This window comes from Talpa occidentalis, unplaced genomic scaffold, assembly GCF_014898055.3.
Source record: "Talpa occidentalis isolate TD23 unplaced genomic scaffold, MPIMG_talOcc4v2.1 talOcc4.14, whole genome shotgun sequence".
Lineage (NCBI taxonomy): Eukaryota > Metazoa > Chordata > Mammalia > Eulipotyphla > Talpidae > Talpa > Talpa occidentalis.
Window position 1 is genome coordinate 25330951 of NW_023601433.1, and position 25985 is coordinate 25356935.

The 25985-nt window shown below is 38.7% G+C and overlaps 1 protein-coding gene across 1 annotated transcript in view; it reads left to right on the plus strand.

The window, feature by feature from the left end:
- Positions 1–25985, plus strand: part of LOC119244464 (ankyrin repeat domain-containing protein 26-like) — an 85955-nt gene that overhangs the window by 36614 nt on the left and 23356 nt on the right. Inside the window, exons 7-17 of the mRNA XM_054694867.1 lie at positions 5437–5589; positions 7294–7437; positions 9407–9550; positions 11428–11577; positions 13196–13345; positions 16160–16309; positions 18886–19041; positions 22216–22398; positions 22958–23110; positions 23744–23774; positions 24062–24155. Of these exons, the coding sequence (XP_054550842.1) occupies positions 5437–5589; positions 7294–7437; positions 9407–9550; positions 11428–11577; positions 13196–13345; positions 16160–16309; positions 18886–19041; positions 22216–22398; positions 22958–23110; positions 23744–23774; positions 24062–24155 (1508 nt within the window). The remainder of the gene's footprint in view (positions 1–5436; positions 5590–7293; positions 7438–9406; positions 9551–11427; positions 11578–13195; positions 13346–16159; positions 16310–18885; positions 19042–22215; positions 22399–22957; positions 23111–23743; positions 23775–24061; positions 24156–25985) is intronic.

Here is a 25985-nt window from a genome sequence, read left to right on the forward strand (position 1 = left end):
CCTTCTTTTTATGGTTCATTTCTAGTTTGATGCCTTCATGGTCAGAAAAGATGGTTGATATGATTTCAATATTGGTGTATCTGTTGATGTTTTTCTTGTGCCCCAGTATGTGATTGATCCTGGAGAATGATCCGTGTGCGCTTGAGAAAAATGTGTACTCCGTTTTTTTGGGGTTTAGTGTTCTATAGATGTCTGTTAAACCCAATTGCTCTAGGTCCTTATTTAGAGCTTTGGTTTCTTTACTTACTTTTTGTCTTGTTGATCTATCCATTGTTGATAGTGGTGTGTTGAAGTCTCCCACTACGTATGTGTTTTCTCTGATGTCTGTTTTCAGAGAGGACAACAGTTGTCTGATATATTTTGGTGCTCCTTCGTTTGGTGAGTATATGTTAGTGAGTGTTATTTCTTCTTGAAGTATTGTCCCCTTGATCATAATGTAGTGACCATTGGGGTCTCTTTTTATCTTTTTGAGTTTGAAATCTGTTTTATCTGCTATAAGTATAGCTGTTCCTGCTTTCTTTTTTGGTCCTTTTGCTTGTAGGATTGTTTTCCATCCTTTAACTTTGAGCCTATTTTTATCTTTTGTAGCTAAATGTGTTTCCTGGAGACAGCAAAAGGTTGGGTTTTGTTTCTTAATCCAGGCTGCAACTCTGTGTCTTTTTATTGAAGAGTTTAGTCCATTTACATTTAGAGTTAATATTGATATGTTAGCATCTGTATTTGCCATTGTGTTTGTCTTTCCTTTGATTTTATTTATTTATTCTTTAATAACTTTTTTTTTTGGCCTTCTTTCATTGTTATTCATCCCTCTGAGGTTCTGGCTTTAGGACTCCTTGTAGTATTTTTTGGAGTGGGGGTTTAGTTGTAATGAAATTCCGGAGTTTCTGTTTGTCTGGGAAGGTCCATATTCTTTCTTGAAAGAGGAAGGAGAGCTTTGCGGGATAGAGTATTCTTGGTTGGATCTGTTTTCTTGGAGTCTGTTGACTATGTCCCTCCACTCTCTCCTTGCCCGTAGTGTTTCTTCGGAGAAGTCTGATTTCAGCCTGATTGGCTTTCCTTTGAATGTTATCTGTTTCTTCCCTCTTGTCAGCTTCATTATTTTTTCCTTGTCCTGGATTCTTGGGAGCTTTACTATTATGTGTCTTGCTGTATTTTTCCTTTTGTCGTGGAAGTTTGGTGTTCTTCTTGCTTCTTGTATATCAATTTTCAGCTCTTTCTTCACATTTGGAAAGTTCTCTTCAATTATCTCTTTGAATATTTTCTCTGTTCCTACATCTCTCTCCTCTCCTTCTGGTATTCCTATAACTCTTATATTTCCTTTCCTCATGGAGTCAGAAAGTTCCCGAAGTCTTTCTTCGTTCTTTTTCCTTCGTACTTCTCTTTCCTTTTCTGTTTTGGTTCTTTTTATTTCTGTGTCTTCAAGAGTACTTATTCGTTCTTCCATTTCATCTATTCTGCTTTCATTGCTTTTCCCAGAATTCTTTAGTTCTTCCATTAATTCTTTGATCTCCTGCATTTCTTTTACTTCCCTCTTTAGGGACCAATTTCATTCTTCTGACTATTGTTTTCCCTCTTTAGGGACTCAATTTTATTCTTCTGATTGTTGATTATTTTTCCCTTATCATTGTTTTCCTTTATGACTTCTGTCAGTTTTTTAATCACGGCAATTTTAAATTCTCTTTCTGGAAGGCTCAGAAGTTCTTCCAAGTTACTGTCATTGCAATCTGGGGGCTGGTTTTCTTTTTGTGGTGTGCTTTTTCCCTGAGGAGTTGCTAGGTTGCGTGTGGTTCTTCTACTCCCTAATGTCTGTTTTCTAATTTGCCGTATGCATTGGGACACTGTGTTGTTGGGACTGGCCGGCATCTTGGGTGAGCTTCTCTGCTTCCCTCTGGTTCCTCCAGGAGCCATATGTCAGTTTCAAGCAAACTTTGCTGGAGAAAGGTCCCTGTTTTAAAATGCCAATGTGGGGACACACTCCCCTGTGCGCCTGGTCTGCCACAGTGGTGGGTTCCTGCTCCCCCTCTGGGCTTGGACTGCAGGCCAGAGGGGGTCTGGTGTGGGCGAACTTCCCCCGCTCACCTCTGGCTCCTGAGGAATCCTTCTGCAGGTAGTCTTTACTGAAGAAATGTCCTTGTTCTAAAATGGTGATGTGGGACACACTCCCTGCGCATCCGGTCTCAGCACACTCTTCTGCGTGCCTGGTCTGCCCCGGCTGTGGGTGCTCGCTCCCCCTGTGGGCTCAGACTACTGGTCGGAAGGGGCCCGGCATGGGCTAACTCCCCAGCTGGCCACTGGCTCCTCCAGGAGCCAGTGCTGGTTTCAAGTCGCTAGGTGGCGCCAGAGATCTCTCCTAGAGCCCTTGTGAAGCTGATTTTCCACCCAATGGGACAGGGAACAGAGCAGGAATGGTAGGGTAAACCTCAACGGCTTTGGGGTGCTGTGTCTGCCTTGTGCCCCACCGTCGTGGGGAACCCACACCCCTAATTTCGTGCCCCGGGTCTCAGTTCCAAAGCCCTCAGTTCCAGGACGCGGGCTGTAGCCCAGTTCAGTGGCGCGGGAATGGCGCCTTTTGAATCCCGCTCCCGTGCCTGGGCGCCTGGTTCCTGCTCACTCAGTGAGGGCCTCCGCGCGTCTCCCCGCAAGCCTAGGTCGCAGGCGCGGGGACCTGGGCAGCTGCGATCGGGATCCACGTTTGCTTTTCAACCACACTGCTTTTCCGCGCGATCCCGATCCCGATCTGCGCTTGCTTTTCCAGAGCGCTGCTTTTCCGCGCAATCCCGATTCCGTTCCCCGTCTGCTTTTCCAGCGCGCCGCTTTTCCACGCAAGCTTACCGGGCGGCCTGGGGCTGTGTGCTGGTGCTGGTCTCCTCCTGGGGGGCGGGGTCTCTCTTTAATGGCTCCTGGAGCTCACCTCCGCGGCGAATCCTGCAGGATTCTCCACAGCTCCCGTTCACGGGCTGTGGTGGCTGCAATAGTTCCTTTCCACTCCCAGTCCCGCTTGCTGCGTAGTTTGCTCTTGTTGGTCGTTTTAGTTTGGTTTTTTTTTTTTCCTCCTCTCTGCTGGTCAGAGAGTGCGGACTTTGTGGGCGGGGGAGGGGAGCAGGGTTCTGTGCTTTCCTCCCTTCTGGTCCTCTTTTATGGCAACTTTCTTCTTCGGGCAGTTTGCTGGAGTCACCCGTTTATCTTCCGTGTCCCAGTTCTCACTGGGACCTGCCGCTTTTCCTCCCTATTCACTTTTCTTAATGGGAGATCTTACTCGCAGTGTCTCCTCGCCGCCATGTTGCTCCGCCCCCTCGGACAAATAATTTTGAACGGTGAATGATGTGGGCCATTCAGTTTTTGACTTCTTCATAGAAGGGACATGGATTTATAAGCTTGTGTATGAATTAGGGCACAGTTTCATACTTCTTTTTTTTTATGGTTTCATACTGCTTGAGATGTATGTTACTTCACAACACACACCACCAAAGCATGCAGAGCACTATATCCTTGAATTATCCTTGAATATTGGGCCCCCCTGCCTATGTGTTCACATCCCTCCTACATTCTCTCACTTGTAGCCTGAATTCTTCAGTCCTATATTCTCATTATTTTTATGTTTGCCAGTTTTTTGTTAGGGATTTGGAGAGGAGATGATTTGTTTCATAGATGTTTATTCATAGATTGAATACCTAAGTTGTATTTAATAAATTGGACCATTTTCAAGAGTCTTTGCGATGTGATTTTATGAATTCTTTTAAATTTTTATTGTCTTTTTTTGTTTTAACTGAGGGTCACAGGAAGGTGATTTAAAAAAAAGAGAGAGTACTGAAAAATGTAAATAATCATGACAGGGTTTTGCAGACTACAGTCAAACAGGAAGAAAATGGATCTACCTGGTCATGCCACTTAGCTAATATGAACTACAGGACTGTCTATCTACCACTTTCTCTGGAATTCACTCTTGAACTTGCATTGGTAATTTTCCCAATCACCCATCCTGCAATATTGGTCTCGAAAGGTCACCACTGATTTTTCAGTTTAAAGAATTGACACATACCTTTTTAAACCCAGGAGCTTTATCAACCTCAATGGAAATCTCTTTCCTCCAACATCATTTCTTCATGTGACACTCAGAAGTTATTTTCAGAGGGAGAACTTTCTGGGTGTCCCCCTCACGTATCTTGTTCTTCCATCTCAGTCTGTTTTTCCTATTTCATTTCAACTCCATTTTACCTCTAGACAAATTAAATTATCTCATGGTCTTCTCTCCTATGACCTTTACTTCCTTGTATATGCTGATGACCCCCAAATTTATACTTACACTGCAGTTCTCTTATCTTAATCCTGGAATGTATTCACAGTGCCTGTGCCTGTGGCCCCTCTCAGATATCTTGGTGTATGGTGCTGGAACACAAAGATCCCAGAATGTCATTTTCTGTCCATGGGTGATGCCAGATTTTTATTCATGGTAGGGGAAACTGATGAGGTACAACTTAGTTGTTCATGAACATGATATCATTCCAAGTATGTGTTTTTTAAAACTAAATCTGCTCTCACCCATGAAATATTTTTTGGCTTTCTTCCATTATATTATATAGGCCTAATGCTATTTTTCAACAGGTGCACATTATTACACAGAAAGCCAAATTCAAAATAATACTGGACATCTAATTAATAGATCCATGTCTAAATTTAATTTCTTTCCCACAGTGAACACAGACTTTTCAGTGGAGCATTTAATATGTTCCAAATTTTCTGTAGCATTCAATGTGTTCAAAAAACACTCAACTCTCAATGTTTTGTTCTTTCCCACTCAAGTATAGGAAACAAATGGATGTTGTGTGCCATATCCTTGTATTTGTTACATCCATGTGGAGTGGTTTCTCTCTCAACTCCTTGCCTGATGACCTGCTGTATTTTTGTACCCACTTTTCAAGTCCCCTGGGTGCTCACTTACAGCATGTCATAAATATACTCTTAACTATCTCATTGTATCAAATATACTCTTAACTATCACATACTCCTTGCTTGTGGTTATTATTTCATCATGGTTTTAAGATATATCAATAAATGAAAATGGATCAAGTTTGGAATATTGCAAAATTGGTTTTATAATCTTTTTTTAAAGATTTATTTATTTATGCATAGAAGAACTGGGGTACAGGCCAGAGTTGGGGGTGGGAGGTGAGAGGATTCACCAGAGACAGAGTGGCAAGCATAACAGGCAGACTGAGTAAAATACACTGCTGAGGGGAGCAGCGGGTGAGACAGAAGAGGTCTGCTGAGCCACGTGGGTTGCTCCCTGGCTGGGGATCGAACTCGTGCTGCAGTGGGTGTGGATCATTTTACAGGCTGCGTCCTAACCCCTGCGCCACCAGGGAGGCCCAGTGTTTTATTATTCTTTATCAGTAGATTTCATAAACAAAATGAACTTACATAATTTCTTTTTTTAAGTAGGGTACCTGAGCTACAGAAGAAAGTAGTAAAGGAAAGCCAAAGTGATGCAAGGTCTTCAGAATCTTTGGACCTATCTATTAGGAAACCTGTTGCTGTAGTTCCAAGGAATGTCAATGATGGGAAACATCAACCAGATGAGAATGTCACAAAGTAAAATCTCTATTCCTCCTTTCTGGTTAAAGGAATACTGGCTGTGACAGATTTTCTGAAATGAAAGAGCCTGTTGTAGTGGACAGGCCAAAACCTATCACTAGTGTCAGACAAATACTACTGAAAGGTGGACAGCTTGCCCTGTGAGCATTTGGTCAATTCATAGAAGGAATGTTGTTTTCCAAGTCTGTGTAACATTTAGGGAGTAAGTTCACACTCATCAGGTGCTATATTACCACATGACATCCACCACCCAAACAGCCCTAGTGCTTTGCTCTTGACCTTAGGCTCCCCCCTAATGTTCCCATCCCCCCATCCCTTGTGCTCCTCTTCTAGTGACTCCCTCCTCTTGTCCTGTATCTTGGTTTGTTTTGGCTTAATTTATCCAGTTCCTTTTTTAGTGTCTCTGTGGAGGAGATGTATTGCTATGAACACATTAATTTTGATTAAGCATCCATTCATAAATTCAATAGATATAATCATTCCAATCAATGCAAATGCCTTCAGGAGACTTTAATTTTCCTATACATGTACTTTCCTAAAGCTTGCTTGCTTTTTTTTTTTAAGTATTCATTTTATTTTTTTATGAATACAAGAATTGGGGTATAGGCCAGAGGTGTAGGGATTGAGAGGATTCACCAGAGACAGAATGGGGAGCAGAACAGGCAGATCTGCTGAAATACACAGCTGAGGGGTGCAGCAGGTAAGACAGGGGTGGCCAGCTGCACCAGGTGGATAGCTCCCTGGGCAGGGATCAATCTCATGCTACAGTGGCTGGCGATAGCTGGATAGTGTTGAGACTTAACCCCTGAGCCACCAGGGAGGTCCCTCCAATATTGCTTTCTAAAGCTTACCACTGATTTTCCACTTTGAGATATTGACAGATCCCATTTTATATGGATGGGCTTTATTTGCCTCAATGAAACTCTCTCTTCTCCAACATAATTTCTTCATCTGACTCTGGGCTTTGGTATTTTGAAGGGGAGAACATACTTATCAGATGCCCCCCCCCATATCTTGTTCTTCCATCTCAGTCTGTTTTACCTATTTGTTTTCAACCCCATTTCCTACAGACAAATGGAAGTCTCCCAGGATCTTCTGTCTCAAATGTTACTTCATGAATATGCTCATGATCTGATAAATTATTTTATAGATCAGATCCCTTACCTTAATTTCTGGAATGTATTCCAGCATCTGCAGCCAAGGCTCCTCTCAGATCCCTGGGTGTATGTACTGGACCGTTCACCTCACAAATCCAATTATTTTTTTGTCCATGGGTGATGCCAAATTCTTGTTCTTGGTGGGGAAACTGATGAGGTACATGTCCAAACATTTAAGCATGACCCTTAGGAAACACAGAGATGTGATGTGCTTATCTTACTGTTTACATTGTAATCTCGGTGGCGAGATTTCTCCTCCAACTGCTTCCCTGGTGACTTGCTGTATTTGTTGTTTTCTTTTTTGCCTATGCTGTCAAATCTCCTAGTTGCTACCTACAGGGTACTCTAACTATCACATTGTGTATCACAATTGTACATGTGACTTTGAAGCAAGGAGTATTTTCTTTGCTTATGGGTGTTACTTCCTCATGGTTTTAAGAATATATCAATGAATAAAGATGGAATTTTTTAAAAGTTGTTTTATTATATTTAATGAGTAGATTTCTTAGAAACCATGAAGTTTACATGGTTTCTTCCTTTAAAGTAGGTTTTCAGACAAACAGAACAAGCCAAGCCAAAGTGATTCAAGGCCTTCAACAAAATCTGCGGGTCTAGCCGGTATGAAGCCTGTTGTGATTCCAGTGAATATAGATGGTGGGAGATGGGAACCACATAAGAATATCACAAGGTAAAAATCAACTCTTCCTTCAAGGTTCAAGGAAAATTAGCTGTGAATGCTCTTCTGAAATTAAACAGCATATTGCACTTGTCAAGCCAAGGCGAAAGTCCTCACCATTATCAGACAAATACAGCTAATACTTGAGTGATATGGCCCAATGAGTTTTGGTTACTGCATAGAGGGAACATTGTTTTTGAAGCCTGCATATGTTTTGGGAGACATGTTCCCACCTTATCAGATGAATATTACTGCCAACAGCAACCACCAATGTATCCATACTGCTTTACTGTAGACCTTGGTCCCCTCCTAGTTTTGTTCTAACCCCCAATGCTTTGTGATCCTTTTCTAGTGCACTCAGTTGTAGTCCTATATTCTTGGCTTGTTTTGTCTTGTTTTCTAGTACCTTTGTTTTGTGACTGTGAGGAGGAGATGCATTGCATACATACTTTAATATCTTTCTGCATCCATTCATAAGCTCAATAGATTAAATTCTATATGGAAACACAATCAGGAGTCTTTAATGATCATATGAATTTGTTTCAATGATCATATGAATTTTTTAATTAATTTGCTTTAATGATCCTATGAAGTTTTGAATTTCCCTTTACTTTTCTGATAATGTGTGTCACATGGAGCTGATTAGAAAAGAAGTAGGCTATTACCAATATTACTGAAATACTAAATAATCATGATTGTGTATTCCAAACTAGTCAAACAAAGAATTGTGACCTACCATAGTATGCCATGAGCTCTTAAGGCCTACAAAACTACCTATCCCAAAATTCTCTCATTTTCACTCTTGGACTTTGACCAGTAATGGTCCCACTCATTCCTGCTTCAAAAATTACTTTCTAGTGGTTGCCACAGATTTTTCACTTTGTGATATTGACACATGGCTTTTTAGACTCATGAGCTCTGTCTGCCTCAATGGAAATCACTCTCCTTCAACATAATTTCTTCATTTGGCTCTATGCTGTGGTAATTTCAGGGGAGAACTCACTTACCTGGCATCCTACATCCATTTCTTGTGCTTTGACTTCAATCTGTTTTTCCTACCTCTTTTCAACCCCATTGCCTTTGCACAAATGGAAGTATCCCAGGTCTTCTGTCCATGACTTTTACTTCCATGAATATGCTAAAGATGTCCAAGGTTATAGTTACATTACAGATATCTTAATTCCCGATCTGCACTTACTGCACTTGGAGCTGGGGCTCCTCTCATGATGTGTGGTTTTGGGTCACTGAGGACATAAAGGCAATTATTTTTGTCTATGACAGATGACAAATTGTTGTTTTGGGTAGGGGAAACTTAATTTGGACATGACACTGATGTCATTCCATGATTTGTGCATGGAATATTTCAAAAATAAATCTTTTTTCACCCATTAGAATTTATCAGAGATCTTCTAAATATATGTTCCTAGTACTATTTCAATTAGGTACACATTTTTACATTAAAAAAACACAAAGGCCAAAGAGCAGTACACATTTAATTAGTCTCTTGTCTAAGCATCCATCAGTTTTCACAGTGAACTCAGACTTTTCAGTGTAGCATTCAAAATGTTTCAAAATTTCTGGGTACACTGAATTCTCAGTTATTGTTCTTTCCCTTTCAAGTTTAGGAAACACAGAGATGTGATGTGTGCCCTGTCCTACTGTTTACGTTCTATTGTCTATGTAGAGTGGTTTCTCCACCCATACCTTTGGTGGCCTGCTGTATTTCTATTACCCGCTGTGTGAAGCCTCACAGGTGCTCACTTAAAGCATGTCCTAAATGTGCTCTTAACTATCACATTGTGTCATAATTGTACATGTGGCTTTGAAGCGAGGAGTATTCTCCTTGCTTATGGTTATTACTTCATCATGGTTTTCAGAATGTATCAGTGAGTGAAGTGGATAATGTTGGAATTTTGTAAAAGTTGTTTCATTACACTTTATCTTAGAAAACATGAGGTTTACATGGTTTCTTCTTTTAAAGTAGGGTTGCTGACAATGGGAAGAAGACAACCCAATGTGATTCAGCATTTTTATCAGAATCTGTGGTTGTAGCCAGTACGAAGCCTGTTGTGATTCCGGTGAATGTAGTCGGCGGGAGACATGAACCAGATAAGAATGGCACAAGGTAAAAACAACTCTTCCTTTAAGGTTCAAGGAAAATTAGCTGTGATTGTTTTTGTCAGGCCAAGGCAAAAAAATGTCACCATTATAGGCAAACACTGCTGAAAGTCGAATGATGTAGATCATTGTGTTTTTGTCACTTCATCAAGGCAGGGTTGTTTTCCAAGCCTCTGTGTGCTTTAGGGGATATGTACACACCTCATCAGGTGACTGTTGTGCCTGACATCCACAACTAATGCCCCATAATGCTTTACTATAGACACTAGGCCCCACCCCTATTTTATTCTCCTCCCAACACCTTGTGCTTCAGTCGTATGTTCTGTTTTTTTTCAGTTTTCTAGTTCCTTAGCTTAGTGACTGTGCAGGAGACATAGTGCAGTAAATACTTTAATATCTATCCATCATCAATTCATAAATTCAGTAAATAGATTCAAGTCAATAAAAGGAAATGCAATCAAGATATAATTTCTGTAATGATCTTTTTTTTTTTTTCAATTTTCCTTCACATTGTTGACCATTGTGTGTCACATCAGGTGGTTAGAAAAGAAGCTGACTATTAAAGAAATACCAAATAATCATTACTGTGTATTTGCAACTATTAAAATAAGAAGAATTGTGTATTCCATGAGCTCTTTCAGGCTTACAGAACTATCTATACCCAGTTTCTCTTGTTTTCACTTTTGAACTTTCACCAGTAATGGGCCCATTCATGCCTGCTCCAAACTTGCTTTCTAAAGATTACAAAGATTTTTCACTCTATGATAACAAAACATGCCTTTTTAGACCCATGGGCAATGTCTGCCTCAATGGAAACCATTGTCCCACCATATAATATTTTCATTTGACTCTAGGCTCTGGAAATTTCAGGGGGAGACCTCACTTACCAGGTGTCCCCCTTCCATTTCTTATTTTTTGATCTCAGTCTGTTTTTCCTGTTTCTTTTCAATCCCATTTCCTTTAGACAAATTGAAGTATCCCATGATCCTCTGACCCGTGACTTTTATTTTCTTGAAAATGCTAAAGGTGTCCAAAGTTTTATTTCTGCTCAGATCTTATCTTAATGCCTGGCATGTGCTCACTGCACCTGCAGCTGGGCTCCTCTTTGGGTATCTGGTAGTAGATCACTCAGGTCAGAAAGGCATTTTTTTTTTGTCCATGGATAAATCCAAATTGCTTTTCTTAGTACAGGAAACTGATGAGGTACAACTTATTTGGATGACTCTGAGTCATTTCCGAGATATGTGTATTGAATATTTGAAAGTAAATCTATTTCACTGACAAGAATTTCTCGGAATTCTTCCGGTATATGTTCCCATATATTTTTCAATCAGGTGCACATTATTACATTATTAAAACAAAAGCCAAAGAACAGTACACATTTAATTATTAGTCTCCTGTCTAAGCATCAATAGTTTTCCACAGTGAACTCATCTTTTCAGAGTAGCATTCAATATGTTTCAAAATTTCTGGGTGCACTCAACTCTCAAAATGTTATTCTTATCCTGTCAAATTTGGGAAACACATTGATGTGATGTGTCCTATCTAGTGCTTACGTTGTTATCTCCATGTCATATGGTTTCTCCCCCAGCTCCTTGCCTGGTGTCTTGTTGTATTTTTATACCCACTATTACAGCCTCCCTGGTACTCACTTACAACATGTCATAAATGTCCTCTTAATGATCACATTGTATCAAACTGTTCTTGTGAGATTGAAGCAAGGAGTGTTTTCCTTGCTTATAGTTGTTACTTCATCATGGTTTTAAGAACATATCAAGGAGTGAAGGTGGATAATGTTGGAATTTTTAACAATTTTTTATTTATACTTTATTAGTACGTTATTTACAAAACATGAGGTTTACATGGTTTACTCTTTTAAATTAGTGTTCCAGACACACAGAAGAATAAAAGCCAAAGTGATACGTGGTCTTCATCAGAATCAGAATCTGAGCCACAAGCCAGTGTGAAGCCTGCTGTTATATTTCCAGTGAAGGTAGACAGTAGGAGACTTAAACCAGATGAGAATGTCACCAGGTAAAAATGAGCTATTCCTTTACGATTCAAGGAAATTTTTCTGTGATTGCTTTTCTGATCAAACAGCATGTTGAAGCTGTGAGGCCCAGGGGGAAAAGATGTTACCATTATCAGACAAATACTAAAATTTGAATGATGTGGACCAATCACTTTTTTGTCACTTCCTAGAGAGAAGCATGTTTTCCAGTCTGTGTATTGTTTGGGGGATAAGTTACTACCTCATCAGATGAATGTTATGCTGATACCTACCACCAATGCATCCATACTGCTTTACTGCAGAACTTGGGCCCCTCCCTGTTTTGTTCTAATCCCCCAATTTCTCTTGCTTCCCTTCCAGTAGACTCATTTCTGTAGTCCTGTATCGGAGTTGTTTTTGTTTGTTTGTTTAGTTTTAAGCCCCTTCATGCACATTTACATTGAAAAAACAACCTGGGGGCTTCCCCTGGTGGCACAGCAGTTGAGCGCTGGTCGGCCAAGCTGCCTGCAGCCTCTGCAGAGCTGGTTCGATCCCAGCCACCAGCGAGTGTCTCATATGGTACCACAGATTCTACTGCCATGCCCACTGTTCCCCTCAGCAGTGTATTTCCTCAGTCTACCGGTTCTGTTCCCTGCGTGGCTCTGGTGAATTCTCTTACGCTCTGGGCTTCAGACTATACCCAGTGCTTGTAAAAATAAATAAATAAATTAAAAAAAAAAAAACCAACCGGAGCCAGGAACTGTCCACATTTTATTATAATTCTCTTGTCTAAGCATCAGTATTTCTCTATAGTGAACTCAAGGCTTTTGAGTGTTGCATTCAGTATTTTTCAAAATATCTGGGTGCACTCAAATCTCCGTGTATTGTTCTCTCTGTTTAACGTTCAGGAAACTCATTGATGTGGTGTGCCCTAGCCTAGTGTTTCTGTTATTATCTCCATGTGGAGTGATTTCTTCCCCAACTCCTTGCCTGGTGACCTGCTTTGTTTTTGTTTCAACCTCTGTAATGGCTCCCAGGTGCTCACTTACAACATGTCATAAAGGTACTCTGAACTATCACATTGTATCAAATAGTACTAGTGGCTTTGAAGCAGGGAGTATTTTCCTTTCTTTATGGTTATTACTTTCATCATGGTTTTAACAATATATACAGGAGTGTAGATGGGTAAGTGTTGGAATTTTGTAATAGTTGTTTTTAGTAGATTTATTAGTAGATTTATTAGTAGATTTCTTAGAATCCTTTGAGGTTTACATGGTTGCACTTTTAAAGTAGGGTGCCTGACAAACAGAAGAAAAGCCAAAGCAATTAGTTGCCTTCATCAGTATCTGAGGGTCTAGCTTGTGTGAAGCCTGTTGTTGTATTCGAGTGAATGTGAATGGCAGGAGACGTGAACCAGAGGAGAAAGTCACTTCCAGCATGTCATAAATGTCCTCTTAATGATCACATTGTATCAAATTGTACTTGTGTGTTTGAAGCAAGGGGTGTTTTCCTTGCTTATGGTTGTTTCTTCATTATGGTTTTAAGAATATATCAGGGAGTGAAGGTGGGTAATGTTGGAATTTTTAACAATTTTTTGTTTATACTTTATCAGTACATTATTTAGAAACCATGCGGTTTATATGGCTTCTTCTTGTAAAATAGGGTTCCAGACACACAGAAGAATAAAAGCCAAAGTGATACATGGTCTTCATCAGAATCAGAATCTGAGCCACAAGCCAGTGTGAAGCCTGCTGTTGTATTTCCAGTGAAGGTAGACAGCAGGAGACTTAAACCAGATGAGACTGTCACCAGGTAAAAATGTGCTATTCCTTTAAGGTTCACGGAAATTTATCCGTGATTGCTTTCTGATCAAACAGCATATTGAAGCTGTGAGGCCCAGGGGGAAAGATGTTACCATTATCAGGCAAATAATACTAAAATTTGAATGATGTGGACCAATGAGTTTTTTGTCACTTCCTGGAGAGAAGCATGTTTTCCAGTCTGTGTATTATTTGGGGGATAAGTTACTACCTCATCAGATGAATGTTATGCTGACACCTACCACCAATGCATCCAATGCATCTGCTTTACTGCAGACCTTGGTCCCCTCCCTGTTTTGTTCTAATCCCCCAATGTCTCGTACTTCCCTTCTAGTAGACTCATTTCTGTAGTCCTGTATCCAGGTTTTGGTTTTTTTTTTTTTTTTTTTTTTTTTTTTTGGCGTAGGCTACATCCCTTAGTTTAGTGACTCTGGAGCAGTTGTATTGCAATAAATATATTAATTTCTCTTTAGTATATATGCATTAATACAATAAATAGATTTAATTTAATAAATGGAATTGCATTAGAGGATGTCAGCTTGTTTGATCGTCCATGCTTTTAAAATTTTTCTGTCAATTTTTTTGACCATTGTATGGCACATGCAGGTGGTAGGAAAAGAAGTAGACTTTTATAGAAATACCAAATAATCTTTATAATGTATTATCAACTATTCAAACTAGAAGAATTGTGACCCAACCATATCCCACGAGCTCTTTAAGACTTACAGAGCTACGTATCTCCAGTATATCTTGTTTTCATTCTAGAACTTTCATCAGTAATGGGCTGTCTTATGCCTGCTCCAAACATGCTTTCTAAAGGTTACAAAGATTTTTCACTCTATAATAATGACACATGCTTCTTTAGACTCATGGACAATGTCTGCCTCGATGGAAATCACTGTGTTCCAACATAATTTTTTCATTTGACTCTAGGCTCTGGTGATTTCAGGGGGAGAACTCATCAGGTAGCTCCCTCCCATATCCTTTTTTTCACACCAGTGTGTTGTTCCTATTTCTTTTCAGTCCCATTTCATTTAGACAAATTGAAGTATCCCAGGATCTTCTGTCCCATGACTTTTACTTCCCTGAAAATGCTAAAAATGTGGGCCTCCCGGGTGGCACATCTTCATAAGATGCAACCTGTGAAGCTATCTGCAGTCACTGCAGCACAAGTTAGATTCCCCTGTCAGGGAGGTGACCCACATGGTGCGGCAGACATCTCCTGTCTCGCCCGCTGCTCCCCTCGGTAGTGTATTTCAGTCAGACCCCCTTTTTTGAATCTCACTCTGTCCCTGGTGAATCCTCTCACCTCCCACAATTTTGGCCTGTACCCCAATTCTTGTATATATATATATATACAAGTGGCTTTGAAGCAGGGAGTATTTTCCTTTCTTTATGGTTATTACTTTCATCATGGTTTTAACAATATATACATGAGTGTAGATGGGTAAGTGTTGGAATTTTGTAATAGTTGTTTTTAGTAGATTTATTAGTAGATTTATTAGTAGATTTCTTAGAATCCTTTGTTTATTCATTATGGTTTTATATATATATAAATCTTTTTTAAAAAGAGAATATTAAAGATGCTCAAAGTTACGTTTCTGCTCAGATCTTATCTAAATTCCTGACATGCACTCTCTGCACCTGCAGCTGGGGCTCCTCTCTGGGTATATGGTAGTAGATCATGCAGGTCAGAAAGACAATGTTTTTGTCTATGGGTGATGCCAAATTGTTGTTCTTAATATAAGAAACTGATGAGGTGCAACTTATTTGGATGACCCTGAGTCCAAGATATGTGTATTGAATATTTAAAAATAAATCTTTTTTCACCCACAAGGTGTTCTCCAATATATGATCTAGTACTATTTTTCCATCAGGTGCACATTTACATGAAAAGAACAACAGGGGCCAGGAGCTGTCCACATTTTATTATAATTCTCTTGTCTAAGCATCAGTATTTCTCTATAGTGAACTCAAGGCTTTTGAGTGTTGCATTCAGTATGTTTCAAAATATCTGGGTGCACTCAAATCTCCGTGTATTGTTCTCTTCTGTTTAACGTTCAGGAAACTCATTGATGTGGTGTGCCCTAGCCTAGTGTTTCTGTTGTTATCTCCATGTGGAGTGATTTCTTCCCCAACTCCTTGCCTGGTGACCTGCTTTGTTTTTGTTTCAACCTCTGTAATGGCTCCCAGGTGCTCACTTACAACATGTCATAAAGGTACTCTGAACTATCACATTGTATCAAATAGTACTAGTGGCTTTGAAGCAGGGAGTATTTTCCTTTCTTTATGGTTATTACTTTCATCATGGTTTTAACAATATATACAGGAGTGTAGATGGGTAAGTGTTGGAATTTTGTAATAGTTGTTTTTAGTAGATTTATTAGTAGATTTCTTAGAATCCTTTGAGGTTTACATGGTTGCACTTTTAAAGTAGGGTGCCTGACAAACAGAAGAAAAGCCAAAGCAATTAGTTGCCTTCATCAGTATCTGAGGGTCTAGCTTGTGTGATGCCTGTTGTTGTATTCGAGTGAATGTGAATGGCAGGAGACGTGAACCAGAGGAGAAAGTCACTTCCAGCATGTCATAAATGTCCTCTTAATGATCACATTGTATCAAATTGTACTTGTGTGTTTGAAGCAAGGGGTGTTTTCCTTGCTTATGGTTGTTTCTTCATTATGGTTTTAAGAATATATCAGGGAGTGAAGGTGGGTAATGTTGGAATTTTTAACAATTTTTTGTTTATACTTTATCAATACATTATTTAGAAACCATGAGGTTTATATGGCTTCTTCTTGTAAAATAGGGTTCCAGACACACAGAAGAATAAAAGCCAAAGTGATACATGGTCTTCATCAGAATCAGAATCTGAGCCACAAGCCAGTGTGAAGCCTGCTGTTGTATTTCCAGTGAAGGTAGACAGCAGGAGACTTAAACCAGATGAGACTGTCACCAGGTAAAAATGAGCTATTCCTTTAAGGTTCGCGGAAATTTATCCGTGATTGCTTTCTGATCAAACAGCATATTGAAGCTGTGAGGCCCAGGGGGAAAAGATGTTACCATTATCAGACAAATACTAAAATTTGAATGATGTGGACCAATGAGTTTTTTGTCACTTCCTGGAGAGAAGCATGTTTTCCAGTCTCTGTATTATTTGGAGGATAAGTTACTACCTCATCAGATGAATGTTATGCTGACACCCACCACCAATGCATCCATAGTGCTTAACTGCAGACCTTGTGCTTAACTGCAGACCTTGGTGCTTAACTGCAGAACATAGTGCTTAACTGCAGACCTTGGTCCCCTCCTTGTTTTGTTCTAATCCCTCAATGTCTCGTTTTCCCCTTCTAGTAGACTTATTTCTGTCGTCCAGATGTTTTTGTTTGCTTGTTTGTTTGTTTATTTTTCAGCCCCTCTGTGGACTTACATTAAAATAAAAACAACAGGGGCTAGGAACTATTCACATTTTACTATAATTCTCTTGTCTAAGCATTAGTATTTTTCTACAGTGAACTCAAGGCTTTTGAGAGTTGCATTCAGTATGTTTCAAAATCTGGGTGCACTCAAATCTCCGTGTATTGTTCTCTCTCTTTAATATTCAGGAAATTTCATTGATTTGGTGTGCCCTATCCTAGTGTTTCTGTTGTTATCTCCATTTGGAGTGATTTTTTTCCCCAAATCCTTGCCTGGTGACCTGCTGTGTTTTTGTTTCCACCTCTGTAATGCCTCCCAGCTGCTCACTTACAACATGTCTTAAATGTACTCTAAAAAACTATCACATTGTATCAAATAGTACTAGCGGCTCTGAAGCAGGGAGTATTTTCCTTTCTTATGCTTATTAATTCATTATGATTTTAAGAATGTATACATGAGTGAATATGGATAAGTGTTGGAATTTTGTAATAGTTGTTTTGTTATGCTTTATTAGTAGATTTCTTTGAAACCATGAGGTACACGGTTGCACTTTAAAGTCGGGTGCCTGACAAACAGAAGAAAGGCCAATGTGATTCTTTGCCATGATCGTTATCTGAGGGTCTAGCTGGTGTGAAGCCTGTTGTTGTATTTCCAGTGAATGTTGATGGCAGGAGACATGAACCAGATGAGAGTGTCACCAGGTTAAAATTAACTCTTCCTTGAAGGTTCAAGGAAAATTAGCTGTGATTGCGTTTTTTAAATCAAACAGCACATTGCAGTTGTCAGGCAAAAATTATCTTGCCATTATAGATAAATACTGCTGACAGTTTAATGATGGGGACAAATGAGTTTTGGTCTCTCATAGGGAGAACATTGTTTTCCCATCGTGGGTATGTTTTGGGCGATATGTTCCCATCTCATCAGATGTATGGTATTGCCCGACACCCATCACCCATGCCAGTATTGCCTTACTGTAGATCTTAGGCCCTGTCCTGGTTTTGTTCTCTGCACAATCCCTTTTGCTCATCTTCTAGTAGACTCCTAACTGTAGTTTTATATCCTGTGTTTGATTTGTTTACTTTTCTAGTTCCTTTGTTCAGTGACTGTGAGGAGGAGATGCATTGCAATCAATACTTTAATATCTAATCAATATCTATTCATAAATTAAATACATAGATTAAATCCAATAATGGACACAATCAGGGGAGGTTTGCATTATTGATCATATGAATTTTTGAATTTCCCTTCACTTTGCTGATCATTGTATGTCACATGCAGGTAATTAGAAAAGATGTCAACTGTTACAGAAATACTAAGTAATCATGGTTGTGCATTGCAAACTAGTCAAACAAGAAGAATTGTGACCCACCATGGTATGCCATGAGCTCTTTAAGGGCCACAGAACTATCTGTCCCGAGTTTCCCTTGTATTCACTCTTGAATTTACACCAGTAATGGTCCCACTCATTGTTTGTTCCCTGACCTCAGACTCTTTTTCCCACTTCTTTTCAAAGCCCATTTCCTTTGGACAAATTTAAATACCTCAAAATATTCTGTCTCATGTTTTTTACTTCCTTCTATATGCTTATAATCCCCAGTTTTATTTTGGTACTGCAGACATCTTACCTTAATTCCTATCATGTCCTCACTCAGCCCGTGGCTAGGGCTTCTCTCATATTTGGCAGTGAACTAAGACTACTTGTGTAGCTTTCAAGATATATCAGAATTTCTGGGTCACTCATCTCTCAGTGTTTTGATCTTACACTTTCAAGTTTTTGGGAACACATAGTTGTGATGTGCCTTATCTTTGTATGCATGTTGTAACCTCCATGTGGAATGATTTTCTTCCCTCTGTGTCTTCTTACCTCCTCTGCAAAGCTTCCATTGTGCTCACTTTCAGCATGCCATATATGTGCTCTTAGCTATCAGATAGTATCATGATTGCATATCTGACTTTGCAGCATGGGGTTTGTTTCCTTGCTTTTCATTTTTACTTCTTCATAAATATTTCAAAAATTAATCAATGACTAAGTTGTGGTATTTATAAAAGATGTTTTATTAGTCTTTATCAGAAGATTTCTTAATAAACATTAGCTTTTACATGGTTTGTTTTTTAAAGGACGGATCCTAGCTTGCAGAAGAATGTAGTAAAGGAAAGCCAAACTGATCCATGGTCTTCACCAGATTATGTGGGTCAAGTCAGCGAGCAGGCTGGTGCTGAACTTCCAGTGAATGTAGATGCCAGGAGATATGACTCAGATGAGAATGCCAGAAGGTAAAATCCATAATTCTCCCTCTAATTTTAAAGGAATATTAGCAGTGATTGTTTGTTTGGAAATTAAGCAGCATGGTATAGTGTGCTAGGCAAAGTATGAGAAGGCTCAGCCTTTTCAGACAAATACTGCTGAAAGTGGAAAGAGGAGGTCCAGTGACATTTTCTTATTTCACTGAGGGAACATTGTTTTTCAAGCCTCTGTATGTGTGGTGGGATAGGTTCACACATCGCAAGATGTACTTTACCACAAGACACCCACCATCACAACACTCATAGTGCTTTAGTGTAGATCTGGGCTCCCTCCCTGTTCTGTTTTCTCTGTCTCCTGTCACCGTATAGTAGCATCAGTTCTGCAGCCATATTTCCAGGGGCTGTTTTGGTTTAATTTTGCTTGTTTCTTTGTTTAGTTATATTGTGGAGGAGCTGTTTTACATTAAATACTTTGTTTTGTATGAAAGATTCAATGAATAGATTCATTTCCATGAATGGAAACATTTCAGAAACCTTGCTTTCTTAATTTTATAAATATTTTGAATTGGTCTGCCATGTTTACCAATTATTACCACATTGAGGTAATTAAGAAAAATTTTAGTTAATAAAAAGTCCTGAATAATCACTATTGGGTGTTGGAATCTACAGTAAAACAAGAAGAGAACAGGATCCTCCACTGTCATACTACTTAGCTAAGTCCTAGAGCACCATCCATCCTCCTCCTCATTTTCACTTTGAATTTGCGCCAGTAAATTTCTTACCCACCCCTCCTCCAAAGTTGCTTTTTAAAGATTACTGCCAATTTTTCACATCACTGTATCCACACATACTGTTTTAGACTGATAGGCTAAATTTGCCTTAATGGAAATCTCTTTACTGCAACATTGCTTTCATTTGATTACAAGTCTGGCATTTTCAGAGGGAGAACTCACTTACCTGTGTCCCTGATGTATTTCCTTTTCTTCTACCTCAGTCTGTGTTTCCTAGCTCTTCAACTCCACCCTCCTTTTGAGTAAAATAAAAATCCTAGGATTCAGTCCTTGATCCTCTGTCACATGACTTTTATTTCCTTATATTTATTAATGATACCAAAATGATATTTCCACTTCAGATCTTTTTTCTTGATTACTGAAATCAAATCCCTTGCTGGATATCATTCTTTTTGATGGTTGGTTGTTGTTATGCAAGTTTCCCTTTTCTCCAATTGAATTACTGATATTGTTTCTCACACCAGTTCTTCTGTTCATGTCTTCACTCTTGCAGAGTATTAGTTCTTTAGTGGCATCTCTTGTTCTGTCAATGTGTTGGGTGTCACTTCGGTTGTTATCTTTCTCTTTCTTTTGCTTCTGACATTGAATCTGATGGTCAATCTTGTCAGGTTTCCCTGCCAAATATATCCCGAAGCCAATATCCTGTTACATGTTGAATCCCAAATCATCTGCTCTCTTTACTAGTGTCCGAAACTTTTATTTGGTTTCTTAGTATCTGTCTTTTTTACTCTTTAAAATCAGTGGCCTATTTTGACATAGCAAAGATTATGCTGTTCCTCTGTTTTGACTCCCTCTTCAGTCAGAGTACATGCCAATGTTCTTCAAATACAAAGCAACCCCTACACTTTCTTTCCTCTTAGATCAGTTTCTGTCTCCCTGAAGTCTCTGTCTCTCACTGTCACTTGAATTTCCATATTCTAGGGGGTCTCCGTGGTGGCATAAGGGGTTGAGCAAAATACTGTAAAGCTATCCACAGCCTCTGCAGCATGAGTTTGATCCCTGGCCGGCCAGGGAGGTGACCCATGTGGCACAGCAGACCTCTCCTGTCCTACCCTCTGGTCCCCTTAGCAGTGTATTTCAGTCAGTCTACCTGTTCTGTTCCCCACTCTATCTCTGCTGAATCCTCTCACCACCCCCCGACACCTCTGACCTGCACCCCAGTTAATGTATGCATAAATAAATAAATCTTAAAAAAAAAGGATTTCCATATTCTCTTCCTTCCATTCTGCTCCAACCACGTTGACCTTTTCAACATTCTGTCACCCTGAAGACATACCCCTGAACTTGCTGTTGATTCTAACTGGTATGATTTATCTTCTGATATCCTTATGATTGCTCATTTCATTCCTTCACAAGCTACTTTCTCAGCAATATCTGAGGGGTTGGCCATTTTGAGTCTTATTCTTATACCTTCCCTGCTTACAAACCTCCAAATTTCCTTATCTCTGCTATAGTATACTCTAGCAGGATATATGTTTTGACATCGAGTTCATTGTCTGTTTACTTCATTTTCAAGGGTAGGATTTTGGTCTGATCTCTGCTATTATTTTAGTGCCCAAACTGGGCTGGAATATTATCCCCTGAAGGCTCACTGAGTGAATGGAGTTTAACCTGTGTGTTTTGTTTTACATTTTATACTAATTCTTACTTAGACTAAACAATTTTGTGTGGGTCCCTGGTGAAAGTCTACTTGTCAATTATATGCTCTTTAGGATTCCTTTGGCTCTCTGCAATATGCGGTATTTGCTCTATGAATGTACTGCATTGTGGGGTTTAAGCTCAGTCATATGTTTCCTCACTTTTAAACCTTTTACTGGTCCACTGCTGAGACTGGTCCATGAGCCTGTACACACTGCAACGAAGCTGCTATTCCTCTGAGATCTCTTGTGTATGGGACTGGAGCACTCAACTCTCAGAAAGGCATTATGTTTTGTCCATGGGTGACACCAAATTTTTCTTGGTAGGGAGCCTGATGAATTGTGACTTATTTGATCATGAACCTGAAGTCAAACCAACATATAGGCATTTTCACCCCAGCTCCAGCATATTTCCTGGATTTCCTCATTCATATTGTATGTGTCTAATAGTATTTTTCCATTTACATGTTGTTATATTTAAAAAGAAATTGATAAGCATCGTATATGGTTAATTAGTATTTCCACATCTGTGTGTCATAACTTTGAGTCAGTGAACTCTAGGTTTTAAATTTAGCATTTAGGAGTTTTCAAAATTGCTGTGCTGACTTCTGTTCCAGTATTTTACATTTTGTAACCTGATTGTTCTTCTGTTTTTGTTTTTCCTGTTTCTCTTCAACCCTTCCCATTTTATTTTTATTTTACAAAAGTTGTGTTTTAAATCATCATAAGTGTTTTTTTTTAAAAACATTAGCTTTATTTTGTTTCTTTTTTAAAAGTAATGTTCCTGGCTTGCATAAAAATGGAATAAAGAAGAGCAAAAATGAAACATGTAATTCAGCAGTATCTGTGCCTAAAGTAAGCAGGAAGTCTGGTGCTTTGCATTCAGTGACTGGTGACAGCAGAAGACATGAATCAAGACAGAATAATGGAAGCAATGTCTATAATTTCTTCCTGTATAGGTAAAGGAATATTAGCAGTGATTACTCTTCTGGAACTCAGACTGTATGATGTAGCTTATAGGCTAACACAAGAAAAATCTTACACTTGTCAGACAAATACTGCTGAGAGGTAACAATGAGGACCAGTCAGCTTTGGGTGACTTCACTGAAGGAACGTTGGTTGACAAGCCTGTGTATGTTTGAGGGGACAGGTTCCCACCTCATCAGGTGGATGTTTCCACATGACCCCCACCGCCAAAGCACCCAGAGTGCTTTATCCTAGACCACTGGATTCTCATCCCTGTTCCTTTGTCACCTCCTCCCCTCCTTCCCCTCTTTTAGCCTCAATTCTGTAGTCAAATTTCTAGGGCTTGTTTTGTTAGTTAGCCAGTTCCTTGGTCAGGGACTTTTGTTAGTGAAGCAAGGAGTATGTTTCCTTGCTTATGGTTGTTACTTCACCATGGCTTTCCGAGTCAATAAATGAAGTAGGTTAGATAAGTTTTGGAATTTTTCCTTTTTTTTTTTTTTTAATGTTTACAATAGATTTCCTCTAAAAAGTTTCTTATGGCTTTTTAAATAGAGTTCCTGGCTTGACTAGAAAAAAGAGAAAGAAAAGCACCTATGAAATGAATATGCCAACAGAACCTCTGACAGTAACACATGAGATAGCTGGTGTAGTATTTCCAGAGCAAGGTGACAGCAGGAGACATGAAAACAATCAGGATGTTGGAAGGTAAAATCTATAAATTCTTCCAGTCTTGATAAAGGAATATTAGCAGTGATTACTTTTACTGAAAATAAAACAGCATAATCTGGCATACTTACTGAGGCAAGAGAAAATGAACTTTATCTGAAAGATACTCCTGAAATGCAATAGATGAGGATAAGCAATTTTTTTTTCCTTTTTATTGTAGCATCTCATTTACAACCCTGTCTATATTTTAGGTGATAGGTTCATATCTCTTCACATGTATGTTACCATACATACCACCACCATGATGATTTAAAAAGGTCTCCTTTCATATAAGGACTTGAGCAATACTTCTCAGTTAGGTTTTAGTACCAGTGAAAGCTTGTTTTTTATTGAAAATGACCACCACAAAAAACCCGAGAATATTTTCCTATGAAATCATGTAAATAGCATTGATTTTCCTTTTTGTCTTTTGATTGTTAATTTGAAGTAATTTAATAATTTGTTAATATTACAGTACATCTTTGGTCTTTAATGTCACTCTATTTACTTGGTGTTTAATCCCTTTTTAGGAACATATGGGTTAGAAGATTTTGTATAAAAACAATAGGTTTTGATATTCTTTGTATTTGGCTATTTACTATATGCCTGAAAATAAATCTTTTCTTTTTATAGGCCTGTAAAGAAAACATCTAATGAGAAGAAGGTATAGTAAAGAATAAATAGGGACAAAAATTATTTTGTAGTAAAAATATGTTTTAAAAGATATAAGGAAAAAATAGAAAGTCTTACTTCATTATAAAAATGTTTACTTTAAAAATAATTTATAAATTATAATAACCTATGAAGGTATCCTTTTCATAAAAGTCAGTTTAAGGAGTACCTGTGTTTTTGCTATTATAAAAAGGTGAATATTTATCACCTCTGTACACTTAGCATATTTTCCGATAGTCACCGGACATTTTGAAATATTTTTATTTGTATGTCAAACAGGAAATCAATCCTACGGATGACTCTGATGACATAACTCAGACATCCAAAATAGCCTCAACGGGTTGTGACTCGCTTTACTCTGAACATGAGAACGGTATGTTGTTAATGGAACAACTTTGCATGAATTGTAAAGGGAGGAGCATTGTTTAATTATATATTCTTAATACATGTACTGTAGTGTCACATGCACACTTTGTCTAGTACTGCACTATAGAGCACAGATCTGTTCTCATGTATTCATCTCAGAAATATGTTTATTTTGAGATGAAATGAGAGGTATCGTTTACTTCCAGCCAAAGATCTATGAGAATACCAATGGTAGTTTTTGTTGACTCTGCTCTCTCCTAGGCCTTTCCTTGAAGTCAGATTACCATTATTTCCCTCCTGGAACACTGAAATATCCTGAGATCTGTTTTCCCTGACATTCTACCTCTGGAAACCTTATTCTGTGCTGCAACCATAATTATCATATATATTTTTTAAAATGCAGATTTCATAATGTTACCCCTTCTTTAAAATCGAGCTAGTGTATCTCAATGCTCTAAGGTTAAAGGCCATCATCCACTAGTTGCATTTTGTGTTATTCCATGTCCTTTTCTCATCTGTGTCTCAGTGGCTGTCTGAGTCATCTTTCCTACAATAAGACTTTTTGTTTTCAACAGCTTTTGTTAGGTAAACCATACCTATAGAAAGTGTGTAATTTGATAGTTTTGACATATGTATACAAAGATGAAACCATCCTCACAATCAAGATAGTTAACTCATCTATCATCCCCTCAAAGTCTCCTCAAGCCCCTTTATACTCCCTTCTTAAGAAACTACCAAGTTGTTTTCTAAAGGGCTTGTAGCATTTTCCATTCCCACCCAAAGCTTATGAGAGTTCTAGTTCTTCTATATCTTCATCAACACTCAGTGTTTTGGCAGGTTTTTTTTTAAAGATTTATTTATAAAAGAACTGGGGTACAGTCAGAGGCACAGGAGGGTGAGAGAATTAACCAGAGATAGCGGGGAGCAGAACAGGCAGATTGATGACATTGCTGAGGGGAGTGGCAAGCGAGGCAAGAGAGGTCTGCCTCGCCATGTGGGCTGCTCCCTGGCTGGCCGGGAATCGAACCCGTGCTTCAGAGGCTGTGGACAGCTTCACAGTGTGGTGCTCAACCTGCTACACTACCAGCGAGGCCCTCTTGTCAGTTTTTTAATGTTACCATTCTGATAGGTGTCCAAATATTTATTTTATTGTGGTTTTAGTATGCATTTCCCAAATAACTAATACTATCGAGCATCTTTCTGTATGCTTATTTGCCATCTGTATATCTTCTTTGAACTGTGTCTAAATCTTTTATCATTTAAAAATTATGTTGTTTGTTTTCTTATTAGTTGAGTTTTGAGAGTTCCTTACATTTTCAAATTATAGTTTCTAGATCAACTCTGGTTTTACAAATATTTTCTTCCAGTCTGTGACTTGCCTTTTCATTTTCTTAATATTGTCTTTTTTTTAATAATCTAAACTATATTTAACAATATAACATTTTTAGTAAGTCAACAACAAATAAACAGACTTTAAGTCCAAGACATAGCTGTTTTGTGATAGTAACAAATGGTAGAAGGAAACTTCAAAAAGACTAGAGAAAGAACAGCAAAGAGAAAAAGGAAGCAAGGAAGGGGAAAGAAGGGCAGTCAGAGAAAAAGAGAAAGATAAATTAGAGAAATGAATCATTTATTTTTTTCTTTTTATATTTATTTTTTTTAAATTTTGTATATTTTTACACCATTTTTCATTTTTGTACAATGTATGCATTTTCATCTTGGTTATACTCCCCGTGCAATTCCCAGCACCCTTGTTTTGATCCTACTCCTTTCTCCCCCTCCCTTAGTGTGCCTCTGCTTTATAGTTGCTTATTGATTTTGATTTTTACTTTATTAT